The sequence below is a fragment of the Moschus berezovskii genome, chromosome 2 (assembly GCF_049115385.1).
Source record: "Moschus berezovskii isolate FMDL1 chromosome 2, NW_MosBer_1.0, whole genome shotgun sequence".
Lineage (NCBI taxonomy): Eukaryota > Metazoa > Chordata > Mammalia > Artiodactyla > Moschidae > Moschus > Moschus berezovskii.
Genome location: NC_142461.1, coordinates 2,424,296 through 2,452,172, shown reverse-complemented (window position 1 = coordinate 2,452,172; position 27,877 = coordinate 2,424,296). Strand labels below are relative to the sequence as shown.

General features: G+C 50.7%; 1 protein-coding gene across 1 annotated transcript; it reads right to left on the bottom strand.

The window, feature by feature from the left end:
• Positions 1–14,228: 14,228 nt before the first annotated feature.
• Positions 14,229–27,243, bottom strand: LOC148778442 (paired box protein Pax-7-like). Its single transcript, XM_088843052.1, has 2 exons — positions 25,077–27,243; positions 14,229–18,088 (listed from the first exon to the last, which is right to left on the bottom strand). The coding sequence occupies exons 1-2, from the start codon at positions 25,477–25,479 to the stop codon at positions 17,973–17,975; spliced, it is 519 nt and encodes a 172-aa protein (XP_088699178.1). The 5' UTR covers positions 25,480–27,243; the 3' UTR covers positions 14,229–17,972.
• Positions 27,244–27,877: the final 634 nt, after the last annotated feature.

Here is a 27,877-nt window from a genome sequence, read left to right as displayed (position 1 = left end):
TTTCTGGGCTCCTGGTTGCAGTGCTTTCTCCTGCTGCCGGTCGCGGGCTCTGGGCGCGTGGGCTCGGTGTTGTGACTCGCGGGCTCGGTGTTGTGACTCACGGGCTCTGGAGCACAGGCTCAGTAGCTGTGGTGCCTGGGCTTAGCTGCTCCGCGGCATGCGAGATCTTCCCGGATCAGGGGTTGAACCTGTGTCTCCTGCTATGGCTTCTCCAGTGGTCATGGATGGATGTGACAATTGGACTATAAAGAAAGCTGATCGCTGAAGAATCGATGCTTTTGAACTGTGGTGCTGAAGTAGACTCTTGAGAGGCCCTTGGACTGCAAGGAGATCCAACCAGTCCATCCTAAGGGAGACCAGTCCTGGGTGTTCATTGGAAGGACTGATGTTGAAGCTGAAACTCCAATACTTGGCCACCTGATGCGAAGGGCTGACTCATTTGAAAAGACCCTGATGCTGGGAGGGCTTGGGGGCAGGAGGAGAAGGGGGTGATAGAAGATGAGATGGCTAGATGGCATCACCGACTCAATGGACATGAGTTTGGGTAAACTCCAGGAGTTGGTGATGGACAGGGAGGCCTGGCGAGCTGCAGTCCATGGGGTGGCAAAGAGTCGGACATGACTGAGCGCCTGAACTAAACTGAACTGAACAGATCCATATTGTCTCCGTAGTGGTTGTATCTATGTACATTCCCAACAACAGTGCAGGAGGGTTGCCTTCTCTCCACACCCTCTCCAGCGTTTACTGTTTGTAGACTTTGTGACGAGGGCCATTCTGACCGGTGTGAGGTGATATCTCACGTTAGTTTTGATTTGCATTTCTCTAATAATGAGCGATACTGAGCATCTTTCTATGTGCTTGTTAGCCACCCATACATCTTCTTTGGAAAAATGTCCGTTTAGGTCTTTTCCCCACTTTTTGATTGGGTTGCTTGCTTTTCTGGTATCGAGTGGTCTGAGCATCTTTCTGTGTGTTTGTTAGCCATCCATATGTCTTCTTTGGAAAAGTGTCTGTTTAGGTCTTTTCCCCGCTTTTTGGTTGGGTTGTTTGCTTTTCTGGTATCGAGTGATCTGAGCTGCTTTGTATTCTGGAAATCAATCCTTTGTCAGCGTTTCATTTGCTATTACTTTCTCCCACTCTGAGGGCTGTCTTTTCACCTTGCTTATGCTTTCCTTTCCTGTGTATCGCTGTGATACCAAAACCAGACAAAGACAACAGACAAAACAGAAACTACAGGCCAACGTCACTGATGGACATAGATGCAAAAATCTTCAACAAAATTTTAGCAAACAGAATTCAGGAACATGTCAAAAAGCTCATGCACCATGATCAAGTTGGGTATAATCCAGGGATGCAAGGATTCTTCAATATATGCAAATCAATCAGTGCGCTACACCATATTAACAAATTAAAAGATAAAAGCCACATGATAATCTCAATACATGCATAAAAAGCCTTTGACAAAATTCAGCATCAATTTATGATTAAAACTCTTCAAAAAATGGACATAGAAGGAACCTACCTCAACATAGTAAAGGCCATATATGATAAGCCTACAGTAAACATCATTCTCAATGGTGAAAAACTGAAATCACTCCCCCTAAGATCAGGAACAAGACAAGGGTGTCCATTTTCACCACTATTATTCAACATAGCTCTGGAAGTCCTAGCTACAGCAATCAGAGAAGAAAAAGAAATAAAAAGCATACAGATCTGAAAGAAAGAAGTAAAGCTCTAACTGTTTGAAGATGATATGATACTATATATAGAAAACCCTAAAGATAGTATCAGAAAATTACTAGAGCTAATCAGTGAATTATCTGAATAGCTGGAGAAGGGAATGGCAAATAATTTCAGTATTCTTGCCTTGAGAACCCCATGAACAGTATGAAAAGGCAAAAAGATAGGACACTGAAAGATGAACTCCCCAGGTCGGTAGGTGCCCAACGTGCTGCTGGAGACCAGTGGAGAAATAACTCGAGAAAGAATGAAGAGACGGAGCCAAAGCACAAATGATACCCAGTCATGGATGGGACTGGTGATGGAAGTAAGGTCCAATGTTGTAAAGGGGAATATCGCATAGGAACCTGGAATGTTCGGTCCATCAGTTCAGTTCAGTTGCTCAGTCGTGTCTGACTCTTTGCGACCCATGAACCGCAGCACGCCAGGCCTCCCTGTCCATCACCAACTCCCGGAGTCCATCCAAACCCATGTCCATTGAGTCAGTGAGGCCATCCAACCATCTCATTTTCTGTCTTCCCCTTCTCCTCCTGCCCCAAATCCCTCCCAGCATCAGGGTCTTTTCAAATGAGTCAGCTCTCTGCATCAGGTGGCCAAAGTACTGGAGTTTCAGCTTCAGCATCAGTCCTTCCAATGAACACCCAGGACTGGTCTCCTTTAGGATGGACTGGTTGGATCTCCTTGAAGTCCAAGGACCTCTCAAGAGTCTTCTCCAGCACCACAGTTCAAAAGCATCAATTCTTCGGCGATCAGCTTTCTTTATAGTCCAAGTCTCACACCATACATGACCACTGGAAAAACCATAGCCTTGACTAGATGGACCTTTGTTGACAAAGTGATGTCTCTGCTTTTTAATATGCTGTTTAGGTTGGTCATAACTTTCCTTCCAAGAAGTAAGCGTCTTTTAATTTCATGGCTGTAATCACCATCTGCAGTGATAATCAAGGCAAATTGGAAGTGGTCAAACAGGAGATGGCAAGAGTGAACATCGACATTCTAGGAATCAGTGAACTAAGATGGACTGGAATGGGTGAATTTAACTCAGATGACCATTATATCTACCACTGTGGGCAGGAATCCCTTAGAAGAAATGGAGTAGTCATCATAGTCAACAAAAGAGTCTGAAATGCAGTATTTGGATGCAATTTCAGAAACGACAGAATGATCTCTGTTCATTTCCAATGCAAACCATTCAATATCAGGGTAATCCAAGTCTACACCCCAACCAGTAATGCTGAAGAAACTAAAGTTGAATGGTTCTAAGAAGCCCTACAAGATCTTCTAAAACTAACATGCAAAAAAGATGTCCTTTTCATTATAGGGGACTAGAATGCAAAAGTAGGAAGTCAAGAAACACCTGGAGTAACAGGCAAATTTGGCCTTGGAGCACAGAATGAAGCAGGGCAAAGGCTAACAGAGTTTTGCCAAGAGAACACACTGGTCATAGCAAACACCCTCTTCCAACAACACAAGAGAAGACTCTACACGTGGACATCACCAGATGGTCAACACCGAAATCAGATTGATTATATTCTTTGCAGCCAAAGATGGAAGAGCTCTACACAGTCAGCAAAAACAAGACTGGGAGCTGACTGTGGCTCACATCATGAACTCCTTATTGCCAAATTCAGACTTAAATTGAAGAAAGTAGGGAAAACCACTAAACCATTCAGATATGACCTAAATCAAATCCCTTATGATTATACAGTGGAAGTGAGAAATAGATTTAAGGGACTAGATCTGATAGATAGAGTGCCTGATGAACTCTGGACAGAGGTTCGTGACATTGTACAGGAGACAGGGACCAAGACCATCCCCAAGAAAAAGAAATGCAAAAAAGGAAAATGGTTGTCCGAGAAGGCCTTACAAATAGCTGTGAAAAGAAGAGAAGCAAAAGGCAAAGGAGAAAAGGAAAGATATAAGCATCTGAATGCAGAGTTCAAAGAATAGCAAGGAGAGATAAGAAAGCCTTCCTCAGTGATCAGTGCAAAGAAATAGAGGAAAACAATAGAATGGGAAAGACTAGAGATTTCTTCAAGAAAATTAGAGATACCAAGGGAACATTTCATGCAAAGATGGGCAAAATAAAGGACAGAAATGTTATGGACTTAACAGAAGCAGAAGATATTAAGAAGAGGTGGCAAGAATACACAGAAGAACTCTACAAAAAAGATCTTCATGACCTAGATAATCACAATGGTGTGATCACTCACCTAGAGCCGGATATCCTGGAATGTGAACTCAGGTGGGCCTTAAGAAGCATCACTACAAGCAAAGCTAGTGGAGGTGATGGAATTCCAGTTGAGCTATTTCAAATCCTGAAAGATGATGCTGTGAAAATGCTGCACTCAATATATCAGCAAATTTGGAAAACTCGACAGTGGCCACAGGACTGGAAAAGGTCAGCTTTCATTCTAATCCCAAAGAACCATGAACTTCCAGATGTTCAAGCTGGATTTAGAAAAGGCAGAGGAACCAGAGATCAAATTGCCAACATATGTTGGATCATAGAAAATGCAAGAGAATTCCAGAAAGCCATCAACTTCTGCTTTGTAGACTACACCAAAACCTTTGACTGTGCGGATCATAATAAACAGTGGAAAATTCAAGAGATGAGAATCCCAGACCACCTGTCCTGCCTCCTGAGAAATCTGTATGCAGGTCAAGAAGCAACAGTTAGAACTGGACATGGAACAACAGACTGGTTCTAAATAGGAAAAGGAGTACCTCAAGGCTGTATATTGTCACCCTGCTTATTTAACTTACATGCAGAGTACATCATGAGAAATGCTGGGCTGGAAGAAGCAAAAGCTGGAATCAAGATTGCCAGGAGAAATATCAATAACCTCAGATATGCAGATGACACCACCCTTATGGCAGAAAGTGAAGAGGAACTCAAAAGCATCTTGATGAAAGTGAAAGAGGAGAGTGAAAAGGTTTGCCTGAAGCTCAACATTCAGAAAACTAAGATCATGGCATCTGATCCCATTACTTCATGAGAAATAGATGGGGAAACAGTGGAAACAGTGTCAGACTTTATTTTTGGGGGCTCCAAAATCACTGCAGATGGTGACTGCAGCCATGAAATTAAAAGACTCTTACTCCTTGGAAAGAAAGTTATGAGCAACCTAGATAACATATTAAAAAGCAACATTACTTTGCCAACAAAGGTCCGTCTAGTCAAGGCTATGGTTTTTCCAGTGGTCATTATGGATGTGAGAGTTGGACTGTAAAGAAAGCTGAGTGCCAAAGAATTGATGCTTTTGAACTGTGGTGTTGGAGAAGACTCTTGAGAGTCCTTTGGACTGCAAGGAGATCCAACCAGGCCATCCTAAAGGAAATCAGGCCTGAATATTCATTGGAAGGACTGATGCTGAAGCTGAAACTCCAATACTTTGGCCACCTCATGCGAAGAGTTGACTCATTTGAAAAGACCCTGATGCTGGGAGGGATTTGGGGCAGGAGAAGAAGGGGACGACAGAGGATGAGATGGCTGGATCACATCACCGACTCGATGGAGGTGAGTTTGGGTAAACTCTGGGAGTTGGTGATGGACAGGGAGGCCTGGCGTGCTGCAGTTCATGGGGTTGCAAAGAGTCAGTCACGACTGAGCGACTGAACTGAAGTGAAGGAGACAAAAGAACTGTACACAGACATTTGTGAGACACTAATGAAAGCAATAAAAAATGACACAAACAGATGGAGAAATATTCCATGTTCCTGGGTAAGAAGAATCAATATTGTGAAAATGACTGTGCTACCAAACACAGTCTACATATTCAACTTGATCCCCATCAAATTACCAATGACATTTTTCACAGATCTAGAACAAAAAATTGACAATTCCTATGGAAACACAAAAGACCCCGAATAGCCAAAGCAGTCTTGAGAAACAAAAATGGAGCTTGAAAAATCAACCTTCCTGACTTCAGATGATACTACAAAGCTACAGTCATCAAGACAGTATGGTACTGGCACAGAAACAGAAGTATAGACCAGGGGAACAAGATAAACCTATTCTTAAGGGAAAAGATAATCAACAGATGCTAACTCTGAGATGACCCAGATATTGGAATTATTAAAGACTTTATTTATATTTATAATCATATCCCATGAGGTGAAGTGAACATTCTTCAAATAAAAGGGAAGGTAGAAATTCTTAGCAGAGAAATAGAAACTACAAGAGACAACCAAATGGAAATTTTATAACTGAAACATTCAATATCAGAAAAAAATTTTAAAGTCACTGCTGCTGCTGCTAAGTCGCTTCAGTCGTGTCCAGCTCTGTGTGACCCCATAGACGGCAGCCCGCCAGGCTCTCCCGTCCCTGGGACTCTCCAGGCAAGAACACTGGAGTGGGTTGCCATTTCCTTCTCCAAAGCATGCAAGTGAAAAGTGAAAGTGAAGTCGCTCAGTCGTGACTGACTCTTAGTGACCCCATGGACTGCAGCCTACCAGGCTCCTCCATCCATGGGATTTTCCAGGTGAGTTTAATAGCAGAATGAACATAACACAGAAAACAGCCATTGAAGTGAGAACAGATCAATAGAAATTACCTAATTCAAAGAGCAGAGAAAAAAAATTTTAATTTACAGAACCTCAGTGATCCATGGGACAATAAGAAAAGATCTAATATTTCTGTCATTGGAATCCTTGGATAAGAGGAGTAAGAGATAATAGGATAAATAATAAATAAAATATAATGCCTGAAAAATTCCCAAACTTAAGTGAAAAAGCATACAAGATCAAGAGGTTAGTAAGCCCCAAAGAGGAGAAGCCCAGAGAAAACCAGGCACAGGTACAGAGGAACCTATTTACAAAGCAGAAATAGAGACACAGGTGCACAGAACAAGCATGTGGACACCAAAGGGGAAAGAAAGGGGGTAGGATGCATTGGGAGATTGGGATGAATATGTAGACACCACTATTTATAAAATACATAACTAATGGAACCTACTGTACAGCATAGGAAACTCTACCCAGTGCTCTGTGGCGACCTAAATGGGAAGGAAAGTTTAAAAATAAGGAACATATGTATACATATAGCTGATTCACATTGCCTCATAGCAGAAGCTAACACAACATTGTAAAGCAACCACACTAAAATAAAAGTTAAAAACAGAAAAGAAAACCAGGTCTAAATGCAAATTTAACCGAACTTCTGCAAATAAAAAAGAAAGTCATTAAAGTAGTCATAGTAAAACTGCATGTTACATAAATGGCAACAGAAATTTAAGGAATTCCTTAGAAACCACAGAGGCCAGAAGACACCGAGACACCATCTTTTCAGAAAGAAAATAACCACCAAACCAGAATTTGATACCTAGCAAACATATCCTTCGGAAATGAAGATGAACTAAAGATATTCTTAAATGGAGGGAAACTCAGAGAAGTCTTAGCCAGCAGACACACTCTAAAAGAAAGACTAAAGGGCGTCCCAGCTGAAGCAAACTGGTCCTAGAGAGAAACTTGAGCTTCAGGAATACAGGAAGAGCAGCAGACATGGCAGATACTTGGGTAAATAGAACCATCTTTCTCCTCCTAAGTTCTTTATTTTTTTTTTAATATTTTTTTATTGGAGGCTAATTATTTAACAATATTATGTTGGTTGGTTTTGCCATACATTGACATGAATCCGCCCCGGGTGTACATGAGTTCCCCCACCTGAACCCCCCTCCCACCTCCCTCCTCCCTTTATCCTCCCTCTGAGTCATCCCTGCACACCAGCCCCGAGCATCCTATAACATGCATCGATCCTGAACTAGTGATTCATTTCACATATGACAACATACATGTTTCAGTGCCATTCTCCCCTGAGTTCTTTAAAATACATGCTTGTTTTAAAAATGTGTTGTGTTATTCAGGAAGTTTCAGTGTATATATGTGTAACACACAACTATAACATCAAAGGTTGTAAGGCATCTATGTTTTGTGTGAAGATGTAAAACATTAATGCTAAGAAGACTGTGAAGAAATTAGGTATATGTATATACACACATTATAATTCCTAGAAAGAGTGAAAGTGAAAGTCAGTCCCTCAGTCATGTCCAACTCTTTGTGACCTCACAGACTGTAGCCCACAAGGCTCCTCTGTCCATGGAATTCTCCATGCAAAAGTACTGGAGTAGGTAGCCATTCCCTTCTCCAGGGGATTTTCCCAACCCAGGTATCAAACCTGGATCTCCTGCATTGCAGGTGGATTCTTTACTATCTGAGCCACCAGAGAATCCCCTTAATTTCTAGATCAACAACTAAAAAAAAAAAACATAAAGAGAATCAAGAGCTGAATTAAAATGAAGCAATAAAATATATTTTTAAAAATCCAAAATAAGGCAGAAAGAAAGGAACAGGGAAATTTAAAATGAAGTTATAAACAGAAAATAATGAAATGATAGACCTAAATCCAACTTGTGTGTGTTGTGTGTACATATAGTGAACCTTCCCAAATAAAATAATACTTTTAAAAAGCAACCATATATTTTAAAGAACTTGAAAGGAGAAAAATGGTTTGTCCTATTTATATATGGCTCAGCTGGTAGAGAACCCGTCTGCAATGTGGGAGACTTGAGTTCGATCCCTGGGTTGGGAAGATCCCCTGGAGAAGGGAAAGGCTACCCATTCCAGTATTCTGGCCTGGAGAATTCCATGGACTGTATAGTCTGTGGGGTTTCAAAGAAGTGGACATGACTGAGTGAAAATCACGTTCATTTCCGTACTTGTATTTATTACATTAAGTGTATTCAGGAGCTTATTCTTGAGTTTTTATTTATTTTATCACACTGTCCCATTTAGGAAGATATCAGGGAGAATGTTCCTTTAGCAAGTTTTCTAGTTCTCATTCACACTGGTACCTGGGTTACTTATCAGGTTTCCCATTTTCCACTGGCTTCTAGGAAGCTATAGGAATCTCCCCATAATATTAATAAGCATTTGTACGGTAAAAGATCTTGTGGTCACATAAGTTTGTGAAACACAGGGCTAAAGAAAATTAATAAATTTCTTTATTCTGTGTCATTTAATCTTTATGACTACCTTGGGAATTGGTACCATCATTATGCCAGTTTTATAAATGACAAGAAAACTGAGTCTTTAGAGAAGTTTAGACTACTTGCCCAAGGTTAGGACTGGAACGTAGAATGTCTGGATTCAGAGTCTGCCCTCTTAAACAAGTAGAAAAGTTATGTATATGAAGCCCTGGCACAGAGGAAATGCTCATCCTTATGGCATGGGCAACTCAAGGGCTTCTCTCAAGCCTGGCTTCACAAAAGGAGGGAGTGTGGTCCCAGCCCAAACCAAGGCATCCAGCCATCCGTCCTCCAACACTTAGCTAAGTCCTACTTGGGGATGCTCCTGCTGAAGCCAGTTTTATCCAAAGCTGCTCCTGGTGACCCACAAGCTTTGTACTGATCCCCTCATCCTCACTCTTATTTTTTCCTCTCCGACTTCCCTCCTTTTGAGGCTTTCTTCGAGAGGTAAATTTTCAGGACTGAGGAAGAGGGCTTCACGGACTTCAAATGCATCTTGGAGGTAACTGCTTTTTGGTCACTTGTGTGCCCGCAGAAGTGGAGAAGGTAGAATCAGACAGATAATCTTTTTTTTTTTTTTTGCTAAATCTCTTGTATACTCCCCTGTAATAGTATTTGGCATCCATACCCTTTCCCTGCCCTGAGATGGACAGAATGGACTTCCCTAACTCTTAACTTTGGGCTTGCCATGGCCTATTGCCATGGCCAATAGGTTGTTAGTAGATCTGATAGGAAAGAAGCTTGAAATGGGATTCCCCCTCCAAATGCCCTTAGAACTCTGATGATCTGTAATCACGGCCCAGAATCTCTTTTCTTCAAGGTCCTCCAAGAAAAATTATTGTCAGAAGTCCAGCTGCCCATCTGTTTTACTTTTCTATTGCTGCATAAAAAATTACTACAAATTTAGTGACTTAAGACAATTCATTAATTATCTGACAGTTTCTGTAGATAAGAAGTCTGGGCACAGGATAGCTGGATCTCCTCTGCCAAGGATCTCACCAGGCTGAATTCACGGTATTTGCAGGGGCTGCGATCTCATCTGAAGGCTTGATGGGGAAGAATCTGTGCAGGGTGTTGGCAGAGTTCAGTCCCTTCTATAGAACTGAAGTCTCCTCTTTCTCGTTGCCTGTCAGTCAAGGGTCACTCACAGCTCCTAGAGGGTGACCTCACACCCTAGCAATGGCCCTCTTTTAAGGCAGCAGCTCGCTTCTTTTCTTTTTAAAGCAACTTTTAATTGTGCATTGAGATGTAGCTGATTAACAGTGTTGTGATAGTTTCAGGTGAACAGCAAAGGGCCTCAGCCACGTGCATACGTGTATCCACTCTTCCCCAAACTCCCCTCCCATCCAGGCTGCCACAACACTGATATTATGCTTCTTTAAATGCAGCAGGAGACTCCACTGAAGTCTGCTGTGATGAAGTCTTCTGTGAAGTAGTGTGATCACATAAGAGACCATCCCATCATCTGTACCAGATAACATAACTATATCAAGATCGCGACCATCTCCTCATCTTCACAGATCCTGCCCACTTCAGCGGCAGCAGACTGTACAGGGCATTCACGCCGAGAGGTAGGAGTCTTAGTGAACTTCAAGGAGTTCTGCCTGCCGCACCATCCATGCCTAAATTAGTCAAACCACCATTAACCCACCAAACTCTGAAGGTGAGAATGAACGCTTATTGTAAGCCACTGGATTTTGAGACAGCCTATTCCACTGGCTGTCTGATTATTGTGGCAATGGCTGGCTGATACACTTCTTTTCAAGAAGCATTGCCCTCCTAGTTCAGACAGTGTCCTATTCCCCTTTGGGGGAGGCAGATGGCTATGATGGGCGGGGTACTGGGACCAGCGAGGTCTGGGGTTGAATCTCTCCTCCTCTCGCTCCTGGCTGGGGGCCCATTTCCTTATCCAAATAGTGGGATCTGCAACGCCTACTTCATCGGGATGTTGGGAAGGTTAGCTAAAACAATGGATGAGGACCACCTGACATGGAGTAGGCTCCACAAACGCTAGTGTTTTCTCTCTAAAGCTTGTATTTCTGGCCAACATTTCCTTATCTCCAGAGGGTGGATGTGATATGCATTCTGGGAGGGGCCACTGCACTGCTGACACCTGCTACCCGCATGGTGTCTCATCACCAGATGGGGAGCTGACCTGCAGGGCTCTCTGACCTTGAATGGGCTCTCTGTTTGAGCCGGATTGTGGAAGGCAGCCCTCCCTGGTTTCTGTGGGGTAGAGACCCTGTATATCCGCCCTCAGACAAGACCGCGCCTCCATCTCTCCAGCACGTTAAAATTTTAAGTTAATTTAAAAGTGTGACATGGAAGCCTTCTTTTGGAGAGTTTGGTCTTTCCCACTGACCAGCATTGTGAACTTGGGCCAGTGACTTTAACTCTCTGACCCTTGGTTTCTTCCCCAAACATTGAGGGTGAGAGTCCAACCTTACAAGGCTGTTATGATGATGATGTGACAAAATCTGTGTGCCTGGGCCCATCGCCAGAGCTCTGCAGATGGAATTCCCTTTCCCATAGAGACTGTCCATGTCTGTCCTTTTATTGCTATTCCCTGCCCTTCCCAACATCTTAGAAAAGAGCACAGAGGTGGTGCTTAAGGAAACGTTTGCTTTCACCTTCTCATCTTTAGCCTCATTTAATCCTCATGTAAAACCCCCTGCAGCAGATGTTGCGGTCAGGAGGGTTGTTCCAAGCATTTCCACCTCTCACCTCCCAGACACAGGATGGATTACGCTTCCCTGCTCCCTTTCAAACTCACTGGGGCCATCGCACTTGCTTTGGTCTGTGAAGGGTGAGAAGTGACCCAGGTCCCTCGGGTTGAAGCTTTAGGAGATAGGGCACGATTCGCTGCCTCTCTCCTTGTGTTACCAGTGACCAGCAACACTCAAGATAATGTCCATTCTCTACCAGGCTGACTATGGGGAGTCTTGAACATGAACTAGGAAAAACGGAAGCCTTTGGTGTTTTAAGCCGCCAAGACTTGGGTCATGGCTACTGTCTCCCAGCGTTGTCATAGTGAGACAGACTTCATCTCCACCTGAAGGGAGCCGGGGAGCAGCTTGTCTGCAGTCACACAGAGGGCGCTTTGAAGGAGGGTGGGGCTTCACCTGAGATGCGCATTTGAGCCACTCCAGGGGAGAGAGTGGAGGCCCCCGGAGGCCTGAAGGCGCTCTCCTGATGCCTCTTGCAAGTGAGTCCCTGCTCCCTGCCCCGGCCACGGGCATGATCAGGGCCAGGAGGGGCTCTCTGTGCAGAGGAAGTCAGTGCCAGCCTGGGGAGTGGATGGGATGGAGTTGTGGAAGCTGCAGCCTTGGGAGGACTAGACATTCCAGACTTAACTTTGCAACAGACAGGATTGTACTCAGAAACCCGTCTCTGTTCTGGGTCTCTTCCCATCTCAAGGCTCCGTTTATCTCCGTCTCAGGAAACTCTTCCCTTCACTAGTAAATTTTCTCAAGGAATGACTGTGACGCTCACCATCACGTGTGCCTCTCAAACGGTGCACAGAGATGGCGCCATTACGCAGCACTGCTGCAGCAGCAGCTGACCGGCACACGGTTGTCTATTAATGATAAATATCCATTCTTCCCTTTTCCCTTAGGCACAGAAACCTGATTTTATTCTGGGTAGTATGTGTGTGGCTGGGTACAGGACTACATCTGTCTGCTCTCTTTGGGGTACAAACAAAGGTTGCTGAGTGGGACCCCAGAAAGCTCCCTAAGACGGGTTCTCTGGGAAGGTCCGGGTCTGGGGTAACTTGGCATCACACACTTAACATCTAGGACTTTATGTTGCTTCCTGAGCACTGGTGATGGACCGCTCCTAGCCACCGGGGCACTCTCCAGGCTGCTTTGAGACCAGCCTGTGGCTGAGTTTATTGTCATGGTAACCTGGAAGATCTTGGATATCATCGAGTCTGCTTTTTAGAAAATATATGTAAATAGAGTCTTCTGGGGAGAGAAAATTGTCTCAGGACCCACGAGTCATATGCAGAGGTCAGAGTAGAACTTGACCAGTTCCTGACTCTCCCCTGTATCTTCCTGATTTACTGAACAACCATGGCTCAGTTGGGGTGGCGGGCAGCTAGGGAGATAGACCTGGGTGAATTGTGGCTGAGAGCCCTAATTCTGCCATAAGCTGTCTGGATTCCTTGGGGGCTGGCACAGAGCTCACTGTGCTGTAGGGATTCTGTGTAGAGAAGGGTGCCTGGCAGCCTCCCCATTGCTCTGACCTTGGGAAGAGAACTTGGCTGGACTGGGTGGACTCGGATTCTCCCTCTGTGCGTGTTACAATCCTTCACGCACATTACCTCCCCCAGACTCCTCCAGCTCACTCCTCCCTGTTCAGATGATCCAGGTAAACCGGCGCCCTGGGATGACACGGGCGCCCTGGTTTAGAGCCAGAGGAACACATGTGGAGTAGATGGTGCGAGTCCTTGCCCAGAGGCCCTTTACCTGGGCCAGTGCGCCTGTCCCGACTGATGTGAGTTGTTGCTGAGGGCTCACTGCCATTCCTTTCTCTGGAGAACTGCCCTCAGCCCACAGGGGTCACGTTAACCAGAGGGGCTTGGCCACACAAACCCTTTACCCAGTCATCCCATCCCATCCCATCCCCAGGCACGGCCAGCAGCCAGTGAATGACTGATCTGTGCAGCGAAAGTCCCCTGGCCTCCAGGTGAGGCTAATCTACTCTCCCATTCTCAGTCCAGAGTTCTCTGCGGGACCAGGCTGGGGCTGGACTCCAGGGAAAACCTCCTCTTGGCCCAGCTCCTTCCCCCGCCCCACCCTTCTCGTTTCACTCCCTCAAGCAGGGCTCCCCAACTGCCTGGATCTAAAGGCTGATGATCCGAGGTGCTGCTTGTAGAATAATAACAAAGTGCACAATAAATGTAATATGCTTGAATCGTCCTGAAACCATTCCCCCCGCCTCGGTCCCCCGTGGAAAGATCGCCTTCCACGAAATCAGTCTCTGGTGCCCAAACAGTTGGGGACCACTGCCCTCGAGGGTTTCTCTCGAAGGCTCTCCAGTAATTGGCCTGCCCCCAGATCTCTCACATCAGGCTCTGCTTGAAAGACAGTAAGTAAACCTGTGAGCTCTCTCCCACCTTGCAAATTCTGTATATTGACACTCAGAGAGACCACAGGGGGTTCTGTGTTGAGTGGCAGGAAAATTCTGGTGACGAGAACTGAGGTTTCAGCAGAGAGATGTGTCCACTGCCCAAACTTCGATGAGGCTTTTGCTATGTGTTTGACATCTGCTTAGCACTGGGAGACCCGTGGGGCGCAAGAGAAAGGTAGTTCCTACCCCGCAACACACACTCTGTAGGTTGGGTCAAAGGTCTTCTTGAGTGCCCCTCAGTCCCTCTTAAGGGCAGCCGCATATGGAGATCAATTGAGTGCATGGAGCCCTGGAGATGCTTTTAATCTCTTTTTAATGTATATGTAACAGTTACGCCTGAGTTACAGAGGAAGCGCTTACAAGCAGGTAGTTAAAGCAAATGCCAGTTTCTCTTTCTAGTCTACTACTCCATATAGCTGAATAAATTATGGTGCGATTATACTTAAACACACACCTTCGCGCCCACGCGGACACCCCGCTCACACTCTCATGCACACACACTCACTCCCACATGGAGCAAAATGGCTGTGAGTCAAACACGGAAGCAACCAAGTCGCCGTTCCTAGGAAGAAGGAATGATCTAGAGTGCTATGCAGATAGTCCCGGGTCGGGACTGGCCTTATCGATATGCAGGTGTCTCTGAGCATCTGCAGAGGTGGCTGGAGGACCCCCATTTGGCCTCAGTTGTGGTGCCTCGGCTAGAGGGGAAGGAGAAGGTCAGTCGGCCTCAAAAAGCATCCAACAGTGAAGGGCGCGTTCGGGGGCTTGAGGAGAGTATCAACCTGAGAGAGGCCCCAGAGCATCATGTCTTTTTCGGGCCATCGTGGAGCCTCCCAAGTTCCTGGATACACATCTCTGAACGCGTTGCCCGCTCCATGTCCAACAACACAGGATTTCGGTGGAGTGATCAGAGCCATGAATCTGCCATGTTCTCAGGCCATCACCAGATGGGAAATCTGACCTCGTTTTCCTTCTGGGCGAACCTCTCTCGTGATTAGTCTCTCCTTCTCTTTCGTCCCCCCACCCCCATCTCTCTCCTCCTTCACGTTCCTCTGGCAAAAGAACGGCAAATGTAAATCAAGAAAAACATAATGAGTAAAAAATAAAACATAGCTTGGTTCTTACACATCACTTTTTTTTTTTTTCATAGCAAGAGAGAAATAGCAAATGAAAAAGCAATAAAAATGAAAGAACCCAACAGAGCCCGGAATGTATAATTTGAAACACACGGTATGCAGATATATCCCTACAGATGGTCCCTGGCGCTAGCACGACACGCACTGTGGGGGGATTCTTTTTTTTTTTTTAGTATTTATATATATATATAAAAGTCAACTTCCTATAAACGAACAGCACATCACCACGTTTCCAACTAATGTACAATGAGTTCAGAAGAGGGGCCCCCATAGGTAGGACCAATAGCTACTTGTGAGAAGTTGGAGGAAGCATGTTTTATTTTGCTCTGGACTCTATTTACAGGGCTGGAGTGGGAATGTTTCTGGGCCAGCCTCGCCACTGGGACTCAGACCTTCTTTCTCAGCCTGTGGTCACCCCTCAAGAGCTGGAAGCTTTATAATTCTCATCCAGTATCATCTTGCCGGTGAAGCTGCAAGCTGCCAACACCAGACGGAATTTTACAGACTGAGTTGGTTAGACGCATTAATACACTAGGTTTCAGGAAAACACCTGTTAGGGTCAGGGTGTCTTTCTGAGGAGGGTGGGGCCCCTGGGGGAGTAAGTCCCACTTTCTACCAAGACGGTCGCTTGGGAGAACTCCAAAGAAGATGGACGTAAGGAGAAATCATTTGGTTGACACCCATTTTGCCATCGGAGGCAGATATTGGGATTGGTCCTAGCATTGGAATGTCACTTCCGGGGGTGGGGTTGGGGGGAGCTGGATGGTTTTGATGTCACCAGCCTGAGATCCCTGCTGCTCCTGGAAAACCTAGGCTATAAGGAGATGCAGAGGCTGGCTGAGACCGGCTTCCAGAGGGAAAGACTGACCATTCAAGGAATGTGGATGAAGACTGTAGTTCAGCTTAAGGAAGAACTGCTTCCCGGCTACGAGAGCTACAAAAACACGTACCAGGCCACCAACAGACAACACACATCCTTCCTTTTTGTCCAGAGCTGGAAGAGCCCAAAGTCTCCTGCCTTGGATGCTCCCGTTGAAACTTTGGCTGAACTTGATGGGCCACACATGTCTGGGTGTCCACTGCTACCAAAGAGTCTGTTTGTCCCCAGTTAATCATAGGCTCCTCGGAAACCAGAGATACAGGCCACCGTGGCCACGGTCCAGGACAGGCCTGAGACTAGTGAGTCTGAAGGTGGGAAGCAGGTCAGAGCGTTTGGCACAGAGGTGATGTCCATGCAGGGAACTGTCCTAGTATCTTGCCAACCCGGCTCCCCAGAATGGAGGAGCCCAGGTTGATTCCCAAAGCGGCAGCCTTTCCCTCTGGGAATGCCCTGTGAGCTGAGGGCGAGGCATGAGTTGAGCGAAGAGGTGGTGCCAGGGGCCCAGGAGGGGCCAAGCAATGTGGTCCGGTCTGCGCAGATCCAGTGCCGGGGCTCCTGTCTCAAGTGCCTTTGGCCCAGCAGGACTTGATGCAGGTGATCCACGTGTAGATTGTGATGATGGAGATGAAGGTGAATCACTTTGATCAAGGGTAGAGGGAAGAGTTACAAGGGAGGCCGCAGTCAGGGGCTTGGGCCACTGCCCCAAAGGTCTCAACGTGTAAAGAGAAGGCAGTCGGGGAGCCGCTGGAGTGGCCACGGATGGCCTTGCCCTCTTGTCCAGAACCTTTGGTGCCCCTCTCTGCCCAGGGGCAGTGGCTCAGAGACCGGCCACGTCTCCACATCCAGGTGTGCTGGGTCAGAAGACAGAGCCATCTCAGCTGAGAACGGGTCAACACGGAAAGAATCCAGTCTGGGTGGGACAGGGACATGCCCCTCCCGCCCCCCAAATGCCAAGGAGACTCTGTGGTCTTGTCTGTGGGGCAAGCAGTCCCTGATGATCCTTTTCCAGAGCAGATGGAGGCGCCCTTCCTAGAGGGCAGGGCACTCAGGGGATGGGCCTGGGTCTCTGAAGGAGGCTTTATGAGAAATCGAAGCTCCATGGGGTGTGTACTTGAAGGCAGACCGCTGAAGCCTTTGCCGCCCACAAGCAGAGCAACCTCAGTTACGAAACCCTCCTCTGAGCCTGCCTCATCACTCACATGTCCTCAAGACTTGGTCTCCTCCCCCTGCCATATGATTCAGCAAATGAGAAAACTGGAGGGTATGTGTGCTCCCCAGACCCCACATGGGGTGGGCAAGGTTGGAACTGGGGCTTCAGTGTTAGAGCCTAAAGCTGCTTCTGAATACCTGGCCTGGGTCCTGGTACCCTGGGCCAGTCCACTGCCAACAAGCCCCACCCATGTGGCCCTGCCCTCCTGACTAAGCCTCTTCCTGGTCATCCCAATCCCCTTGTTTGGGCTAGATTTACCCCCTCCACCCAGCAGAGGTGTGTGGAGAGGTCCTGAAGTCCTCAGAATTCGTGGGTGATTCCTGGGAGCACCCCAGGGCCAAGGTTCTCCCTCCTTTGTTAAGGAGGACGAGCTGTGGTTCAGGCCCTGAGCCAGAGACCCACCAGGAGGGCTGGCTCCTAGCACTTCTGCCGAGATCAGCCCCGTGGGCTCCACCTCTGTCCAGGGGACCCACTGGCACTGGGGTCAAAGGGCTCCTGGACCTCATCCCAGACAGCATCCTCCTTGGTTGCCCAAGGTGCTCTGTTCAGGGTGAGCTGTGATCTCTGGGTCTGAGATGACACAGACCATGTCAGAGTTTGGCTGCGGCAAGACGGCAGGCTGACCAGAGACCCTCCAGTGGGGAGAGTGAAGAGGTCACTCCAGGGCCCTAACCACAGATGAATGGTGGGCAGGCTGTCTGTCTCCAGAGGGCTGGCCACAGGAAGGGAATGGGTTCCTTCTCTGGCCTCTGGGGACCCCAGGGCGATGGAGGGACTGAGGATGGGAGGCTCAGGGATCAGTAAGGGTTGGGCTGGGACTCAGGCTGGGGCAAGTCACCCCAGAGGCCCTAGTAAGCCTGTCCAGTTTCCACAGGAAGGAGTCCCAGCACAGCCGAGTGCTCCCCGAGCTTCATGCGGCGCTGTGTGGATAGGCTCACGTTTTTGGCCAGGTAATCAACAGCAGCTGGGGAAAGAAAGAGAGACTCCTAGAAACTGACGTTCTTTTTACCTGTTAATTCAACCTGTCCTGCATCTATTCATCCATCCTTATATCCATCCATCCATTTATCAATTCACCCGTCTTTCTCCGCATCTACCCATCTCTTCTTCCATCCGTCCATCCACAGCCATATCTGTATCCATCTATCTGTTGTCCATCCATTCGCCATCAATCTGCCCATCCAGTTTTTGTCTGTCTATCCACCTGTTCATCCATCCACCCACCTATCCATCAAGTTCTTCATAAGACTGTCTCACTTCCTTTCTAGTCATTCAGCAAATATTTGCTTACCACATTGTTTACCCAGCTCCCCATGGGCTCTGTAGGAAAGTACCAAGGGTATCCCATTGTCTAGCGAAGAACTGTCCCTTTCCCCAACACGCCTCTACCCATCCCTGTTCTGAGGCATGGCCAGCGAGTCCCCTGGTGTCCAGGTAGTAGTGAGGGCAAGGTCCTTCTGCCTTTTCTGGACCCTAATGGCAAGCCACTCCAGTACTCTTGCCTAGAAAATCCCATGGATGGAGGAGCCTGGTGGGCTGAAGTCTGTGGGGTCGCTAAGGGTTGGACACGACTGAGCAACTTCACTTTCACTTTTTACTTTCCACTTTCACACACTGGAGAGGGAAATGGCAACCCACTCCAGTGTTCTTGCCTGGAGAATCCCAGGGACGGGGGAGCCTGGTGGGCTTCCGTCTATGGGGTCACACAGAGTTGGACACGACTGAAGTGACTTAGCAGCAGCAAGCCCAGTTCACGGCTGAGGCAGAGCAAGATCTCTTACTCAAAAATGAAGGGAGCTTTTGCCAGGGATCCGAGGGGTCCCTGCAGGAGGAAGGGCCAGGAGCCTGTAATGCAGGGAAATGAGACCTGCAGCCTTGCCAGTTCTGGTCACCCAGAGGAGAGGGATGAGAGCCTGAGGGCGTGTGAACCGTGGAAACAAGGATCCCTGTGACGGAGTGATGGACACGAGCGATGCTTGCACTCATATGTGAGCGCAGACATGGTGAGTTGTGTGCAACTGCGTGAGGCGAACGGTGGGGACACAGTAAATGTGCACAGGTGAGCGCCACCTCAGCCAGGTTCACGCGTCGGTGTGTGCAGGTAGGCCCACTTCTGTTCTGGGCTGGCTCTCCTCGTGGTGCCTGTCTGGGGCTGCAGCAGAAACCTTCCTGAACCGGATGATTGGCCTGGCATGTGACCGAGGCCCCTCACAGACAGGCTGCCTCCCAAGGCAGAATTTGCAGCTCTGGCTGATCTCACCTCCTGGGACGCCTCCGATCTGGAGGTGAGAGGGAGCTGGAGGGAGGGCTCTCCCCTCACTGTCCCCTGCCCACGGCGGGGCCCAGTAACACTCTCCATGCCTTCCCAAAGCTGGGGGGCCCCTGCCTAGGGTGAGTGGGTGGAGCCGGGAGGTGATGGCGTGGCTGGAGGGCAAACAGGGAGCTGAGACGGGCTGCATCAGTAACTGAGTTCCAGGAGGCCCCACTGCCTGGGGCCTCAAACGCCCAACATTCAGACTCTGCACCTGTCAACCCTCGGATATACCCTCTCACCTTTCCAAGCCTCAGTTCCCTTGTAAGGTAATAACGGCACCTGGGTTGAAGGATTATTGTGATTAGATGGGAAAATGTATCTACAGCGGTCAGTCAGCACCACGCCTGGTGCACAGGGAGTTGGATGGGTGAGGGCTCCCAGGGTTGGGGCGCAGTAAGCAGGCATGCCCTTTGACGGGAAAAAGAAGGAAAGGGGCAGTGAACTGGGCAACTCAGGCTCCGACTACCTCCTGCTCACGTGGCTTTGGGCAAAACACTTTGTCTCTCCAGCCCTGCTTCCTTGTCTGTAAAGTGGGGAGGAGGGCTGTTTTAAGGATCAAACGAGACAATGTGCTTTCAGATGCCTGGTGCAGGGGGCTCCAGGCATGGCTCCCTGGACTCCTAAAGGATAAATGCAGGCCCTGGGCCTTACTGCAGGCCTGGACTCCATGTCCCTCAGCTTCCCACACTGAGCCCCCAGGGGCTGCCTCTAAGGTTACTCGGCCTCCAGGCTCCTAGCTGGTGGGGCAGCGTGGTGGGGGCCCACCTCACCCTTGCCTCAGGTCCGACCATCACTCTGGGGGAGGCTGAGAAAACCTCCCATCTATGGTCTCGGGGGACCCGGCAGCTGTGACCACACCAGCCCTACTGCATGGGGTCTGTCTTATCTGGGTTCTGGGTCTCGCCCAAGAGGAGGCCACATTGTCAGAGTGGTAACAGGAAGTGGGGGCAGGGAAGAGCTGACGCTTCCCCAGAGCTGGCTCTGTGCCAGCCCCAGTCTAAGCACTTTACCTGCATCATCTCATTCAATTGCCCCAAGACCTCTGTGAGGCGGGGATTCTTACCATCCCCATTTCACAGATGACAAACCAAGGCCCTGCCCTGAGAGGCTGCGTAACTTGAAAGATCCCAGGGTTCCTAAATTGTAGAGCCATAATTCAAATGCAGGCAGTCTGATGCTAGCTGCTAACTACCCCTGCCAGCTCCACCTCCTGCAGAATCATCCCTGGTCCCCACACAGCACTTGAGAATGTATGGAACAGCCTACAACCCGAAGCCTGGAATGGCCCCATTCTCTACTCCAGGCAAGGTAAGGGACTTGTCTACGGGCCAGCTCTTCCTGCAGGAGAGGCAGAAAGGTCTGGCTTTGAATAACAACGATGGGAACTGCTAAGTGCCAGGCAGACGGTAGCTCATCTAATTCTTTCAGCCGCCCCATGCTTGTTCCCATTCTACAGACGTGGAGACTGAGGTTCAGGAAGAGCCACGGGCCCAGAGGCGCACGTGAGCTGGGGGAGCCTGAATTTACTCTGCCTGTGCCTCTGGCCACTCTGTCTCTTCCGCTTTCGTCTCTCCCCGTCACCAGCCATGGCCCTGCACACCGTAGGGACCTCCCCAGGCCCTGCTGTCAAGACGACCAAGGAAACACCAGGAAACACCAAACTTTACTGACGACTCAGCCAGCTTCAAGGGCGCCCGTCATCCCTCAGAGCCTGCCTCTCCCCGGGGTGGGGCCGGGGTCCCGTGAGGGCAGGGCTGTGACATTTCTCATTACAGCCTGTCAGTGGCCCTTCCTGTCCCTCTGTCTCTCCGAGTCTCCCCTCCTATGCCTCGTGCCCGGGCCTGGGCTCTCAACATCTCAAATTAGATTAATCAGGAGTTGGCAGGCGAGGTGGTGGCGATGCCAACCAGTAAACAAATCTCAGCCGTCAGCGTCTCGTCAGCCAGCAGCCCCAGAGGAGGACCCTTCTAGACACAAATTCTTATTAGACTTGTCAGATCTATTAAAATTCTTTTCACACTTCTGCGTTCTATCAGCCCCATCATTAGTACGGCCCTGGCCTCTGGGAACACCAGGGCCATATCAATCTGCCGTGCGCCCTGTCCCTGCCCCCCTGCCCCCACCCCCTTCAGGGATGGGGAGAGACAGACGGATGACCGGATGGCGGCAGGGAGCAGGGGAGGAGGGTGTGAAGGTGTCCCTGGGAAGGTGAGAGGACCGAGGCGAGGCGGCGGGCTCTCCTGCTTTAGGGTTTGGCCCACCTGACCCCAGGCACACCTGAAAGTGATGCTCTTCATGGTCAAAGGGGTGGCCCTGTGCGCCTGGACAGACACTGTTTGGTGGTCCCAGCCAACCTCTCTGGGATCCCCTTTCCTCATCTGCCCAGAGGGAATAACCCACGCCCTGCACCGGGTGGCGGTGAGGATGGGGCGCCAGAGCCGCAGCAGAAGCTCAAGGAATGGTCACGGCTCCTTCCTTTCCACACGTGCAGGATGTAAAGTGATGCCCTGGAGCCATTAGACACCGCAGTGAGTACTCACAGAAAGGACTCGCAGAGAAATAAATCTCTGTCCTGCCCAGATGCACGTGCACCCGTGAGCAGGACCCCACACCCAGGGCTGGTGTGCACCATTCCTCACCATCTCGCACAAGTTTGTGATCTGACTCAAAGAGAACTAGGTTTGAAGTTAGGAGACTCCACTTTCTGTGGGACCACGGGGAAAGTTCCCAGCCTCTCTGAGCCTTAGCTTCTGCATCTGTAACCCGAGGACAAACAACCTGGGGTTTTTGAGGATCACACGAGATGGAGAACATGCATCTCACCCAGTGCCCAGTGGGCGAACTCATGCACAGGGCAGGTGTGGGCAGGTGGCAGGTGGCCCTGGGCTTACACAGCATGGCTTAGAGCATGAGGCTGTCACACATGGACTATGGTGAATTCAGCTGCCTGTGGACATGGGGAGGTGGTCAGTGGGAATCCCACGTGTGTCCCTGGGCTGTCCCAGGATGTCACAGCCGAGGGGGATGGGAAAACATTGAGACAATGGAATTGAATCCCTGGGCCCCCATTTCACAGATGGCAAAACTGAGGATCAGAGAGGTGGGTGACTTGCCCACATCAGGGTGGTGGAGGGGCAGACTCTCCCTCAGCCCTCTCCTAGTGGAGCCTCTGTGGGCTGGGCGGAGAGTGGAGTGTGTGCTGGGGTGCCCCTGGGGAAGGGCTGGAGGAGGTGGCCTGGGAGGAGCTCTGAGCAGCCCCTGGCGGAGACAAGGGAGGCAGGGTGGGGCTGCAGGGGGTGACTGAGTGGGGGAGCTGGAGGTCGGAAGGGTGAGGGGGGTGGGGGTGAGGAGCGGGCAGGGAGGAAACCCCGGCCAGCTCTTCCCCGGCGAAGGGGAACAAAACTCCCTTCCCACCTCCCGGGCCCTTTCCCTTTTGATCCTCCCCTCCCTTGTGGCCCCCATGCTGACTTTGGGGTTAATTTTATTTCCGAGTTGGGCAGGCGCCCCTGGAATCGGGCACGGGCTCCGGGTGTGACTAACGCCCGCCCCGGGCCGGGGCTGTGGCCGCCGCTGGAGCCACGCTGAACTCTTTATCAAGAGCACGTGTGTCCCGCTCCGTGCCCGGGAACGCAGGCAGGGCACGGGGTCACCCTGGCCCCTCTGGAGACACCGCCATGGCCGTGTGCGCACCCAGGTCTCAGACTCGCAGGCACACACACACACACTCACACAGACACAGTTATACACACATCGTGAGTTCACACCCAGAGGCACACCTGGATACCAGTACACACAGCCACACCTGCACCCATGCTCAAGCGTAGCCATACCTGCGTGCACAGTCTGCACACACGGACTCCAAACACACGCTCACTCCAGCACACACACGTGGCAAACACATGCATACACATGTACACACATGTGTGCACAGCCACACATTCCACACTCACACACATACACTCCACAGCACACAGGTCAGACACACAGGCACCCACACACCAAGCCACACGAACACAGCTGAACGCACATTTCAACACACACGTGTGTTACGGCCACACTCACATGACCAAACGTGTCCGCGCGTTCACACACAAACCCACATACAGCCACGTGCACACAGTATGCTCATTCACACTCACACGTGTAAACCGCCGTGAGCTCAAATACACTGTCACTCACACACTCACGGATCCACAGATATACGCGTGCCCCCCTAGACACAAAATGTGTGCACTCACAGTATGCCACAACACACGCACAGACACACACACTGCAAGGTACTCTTGACACGGACACTCGCGCTCACCTAGACACACGTGCGTGAACACACACACCCAGCGGGAGGAGGCCATGAGCACAGGCTGCGGTGGCCGGCGCAGCTGGCCCGCATTTAGCTGGAGGGAGGCTGTGTGAGGGGCGGGGCAGGGCGGGGTCAGGAGGCGGAGGTCGGGGGCCAGGCCAGGCCCTCGGAGGGGCAGAGAGGGCCCTGGGCTGGGAGGTCACACCCTGGTGCCACACGCCCTTCTGATTAGTTTGACACCAGCAGGTGACGCCTTTGCCAGGGCCGGGCAGGGGCCTGCATGGCCTTGCCCCCACCCTACCCCAGCCGTCGGGACTGGCTCCTCGGCTGCCCCATCCACCTGGCAGCTGGAGGCCACGTCCCAGTCTGCGGGCCTGCCGCCTCTGCTCCAGACCAGAGGCCAAGAGCATGGCGCTCAGGGTGGGCACCAGAGACCAGCTCTGGTCTCTGCGGGAACCAAAGCTGGGGTGGGGGTAGGGGAGAGAACTCAGGACAGCTCTGCCCTGGGGGAGCAGGGGAGAAGGAGAAAGGGGCAGGGTCTGTCCCCTGGTGCCTGGTGCAAGCGGGGAGCTGCATGTCACCTTCCGATCTGATTTTCTCTTGGATTTAAAACTGTAATCTGCTTTAATTTAGTGGTTGGGAAGATCCCTTGGAGGAGGCAATGGCTACCCACTCCAGTATGCATGCCTGGAGAATTCCATGGACAGATAAGCCTAGCGGGCCACCGTTCCTGAGTCTCAAAGACTCGGACACGACTGAGCGACTACTGCAGTCACATTCACAGTGACTGAGAAATTTTTCCAAGTATTTGGAGCAACTTGAGTTTGTAGATTTACTTCCTCCAGTTGTAAATGTCATGAAACAAAGGCAGACCAAGTTTTTCCAGTGAAAACTTAGTAACTGAAGGAAAACGTTCTGGATTTCAAAAACAGTCTTTGAAAAAAGAATGTAAAAAAGTCTTACTTATCATGTCATGTGGATTATGTATCAAAAGGATCATCTTTTAGATATACCGGGTTACCTAAGAAATGTCAGTAAAGATCATTCCACTTGTGACAGGTGGCCAGGAGGAAATTTTAAGTGATACTGGTGGCTCATATTATGTTCCTTCGGGACAGCGAGGCTCCAAGAAAGAAGAGCATGAGTTGCAGGGCTCTGGTGCTGTATCATCTCAGGATGACAGTCCTGCCTTTCTGGGCCTCAGTTTCCTCACCTGTGAAATGGGCACCCCTACCCAACACCCCCTCACAGTTCTCTATAAGTAAGTGGGAGGTCCTTGTGGGGGGGGTGTGTCAGGACAGGGAGGGGAGGGGGACACCCGGGGCGCCAGGCACTCACTCTGGCCATACTGGCCGTACTGGTAGCCGGCCACAGGGTCCACGCTGTAGCCGGTGGTGCTGTAGGTGGGCGGGCAGTAGGACTGGGAGGTGGGCAGGCTGTCTCCCGGCTTGATGGAGTCCGCCCGCTGGCTGCAGCTGGCCGAGATGGAGGTGGCCGAGTCCAGGCCGCCGTGCAGCGGCGAGATGGAGAAGTCGGCCTGGGGCTGTGGTGGCACGGCGCTGGGGTTGCTCAGGATGCTCATCACCTGCGGGGAGAGAGCATCAGGGCAGGGCGGGCATGAGGGGCCCCAGGGGGGACCCCACAGAGGCAAGCAGGGCGCAGGGGCAATGCTGGGCTGGCCTTGGACAGGTCTTCGCTGGAGTGTCTCCCTTGAGGTCCCTGCAGCCTTGCAATCCTCCATTTACCTGGCTTACTTGCGTTTGTGGGGAAGATGGTTAGGGGTTTGTCTGGTTAAATCCTGGCCCAGGGAGCATCCCTGCACTGAGAGCTCTGGGGGCAGGGCAGGCCCAGTTCCGCTCTCTGTTCCCGGCCCCGAGGGGCGCCCTGAGCCTGTCTGCTGGGTGAATGAGTACATACGCGCATGAAAGAATGGGCCAGCTAACTCTGTCTCTTCACCAGACACAGCGCTCCCCCAGGAGCTGCGTCCCCATCAGCCCGGGACGCCCCCTCTTCCGACCAGCGGGTAAAGACTGGATCCATCCAGCGTCGGCCCCAGTCCTGTGCTTACTATACTGGCGTTGAACTCCGCCCCTACGGGGCCAGCGCTTCCAAGCGCTTTCACAGATGTCTGTGACCGTCACCCCCTTCTCTGCTTGGCACGGTTGGCAGACAGGAAGTCACTATCGGTGATGGCAAGCCCAGGTCATGCCGTGGGGCTCGTCTCCAGAAACTCAGCCGGAAGAACCTGGTGCTGGCTCACTGGTGTGTTCACTTATTCATTCAGCAAACACACGCGGATGATGACTATGGCTCCAAGCCTCAGGCCAGGCCCTGGGACTTCAGAGGAGGAAGAGCCCTGGTTCCTAACCTTGGCCCAGGGAGAGGGTCTGGGTCTGGGGAGGGTGGCAAGTCGCGGCAGATCATCAGGATCTGGAGTGACGAGGGGCATGACAGAGGGGGCTGTGGGTGCCCGCAGGAGGGCACTTGGGCATCCTGGGGTGCAGCTCTTGGAGACAGGGTAGTAAAGGCAGCAGGGGAGGGGAGGGAGGGGAGGGACCGGGGTGACCTGGCCAATCCAGAGAGGAGGCGGAGGGGAGGGAGAAGCACTCCTGTGGACCTGACCTGCCGGGGGCCCTGTGACCTCCTGGGAACGCCGCCTTTTATGGGAGGGAGACCCGAGGCCCAGGTGAGGTCCGCCTTGCTGACAGCTGGCTCTGCACGGAGCCGAAGGGCCACACTGCCACCCATGCTGGGCACACGGTGTGCTCTCTGATGATCCCACCCGCCCCCTGGGAAGAAAGCAGACTTCGCACATTGGAGCAATGAACTTTTGGCCGACTGGACACCTTGTGAAAACTTTCACCTTCCCGGGTCTGACACATCCCTGCTCCAGGCAGGAGGCATGGCCCAGACAGAAGGCACTGATGTGGACTCCTCAGGCCAGGCCCCAGGACTTCAGAGGAGGGAGAGCCCTGGTTCCTGACCTTGGCCCAGGGACAGGGATCCTCAGGCCAGGGCCAGAGCCTGAGCTCCTCCACATGCTAACCCTTAACCCCTGTGACCACCTCTGTCCTCAGAGTGTGGCCAGCAGGCCGAGACGGGCTCTGCTCGTGGAACGTGCTCAGGCATCAGTGGCCCCAGATCCTCTAATCCTCCTTATCTTTCTGTTCTCTTAGCTATGGACTCGGTGTGACTGTTGCAGTGCAGAGCCCTCCAGAGACGTGTGGGGCAGTCATGACACCCATTTCTCAGATGGAGAAACCGAGGCCCACCAGAGCTGTGTCTTCCCCAGATCTCAGCGAATGTGCCAGGCCCTCTAGCCTGATGATGTCAAGTCTGGCTCTCAAGGATTGGTTTTAGACACGTGACCACGGTAGAGGTTCTCACTCCAGATGTGGCTTCCCCGGGGGTGGGGGGTTGGATCCCAGAGCCCCGGGGGGCCTGGCTCCTCCAGAATACCACAAGCACAGCCTCCCTGACCCCTCCCACAGGACACCTGGTGTGCGCCTCTCAGCCCTTCTCTCCTCACCCACCCCCAGAGCCAAGGGCACCAGGTCTACTGGGGCTGGACTTGGTCTCCCCACAGTTGCTGAGCTTTGGGTGGAGCTTCGCAGGGTGCCAGCCCAGTGAGAGGCAAACACAGGTGGAGCTGGGTCTGTCCTTTCCTGACTGTTGCGATGGGGTCCTGGGCCTGAGGAATTTGCTGGGGGTGTGTGTTGGCTGGTCTGGGGGCACTCAGGAATCTAACACTGCCCTGGGGTTAGAAGACCCGATTCTCTTCCAGGTTGCCTGTCAGTTTCTTGCTCGAGTCGAGATCTCGCTTCCATCCAAATTCAGAAAACCACTCTCCCTCCCATTGTCTGCCCCATATAAACACTAACACTGCTCCTCCTTCAAGGAGCCCTGGCCCCAAGAACAAACTTGGAGGCTCAGGGAAAACACACAGGTCCCATTTCCCTTTCTTCGCAAGGACCCTTGTGGGGTGGGAAGCCTCTCGGGAGGGTTTGTCGGTTCTGATGAGCCTGGTATAATCCTTCTCATTGCATATCGCCAAGACGCCAGGCCCAGCAAGGATGGGATGGAGGAGACAAGTGGGGAGGTGTCTGGGGAGAGAAGAAGGATGCTTTGGAGGACAGGCT

Bases quoted from the DNA above. Each gene is read 5' to 3' on its own strand.
- LOC148778442 (XM_088843052.1), bottom strand. From the start codon at position 25,479: ATGGAGGATTGCAAGGCTGCAGGGACCTCAAGGGAGACACTCCAGCGA. The intron at 18,089-25,076 runs GTGAGTGCCTGG...TTCTTTCCCCAG, and splicing joins GTACGGCCAGTATGGCCAGA to CTGCTGTTGATTACCTGGCC.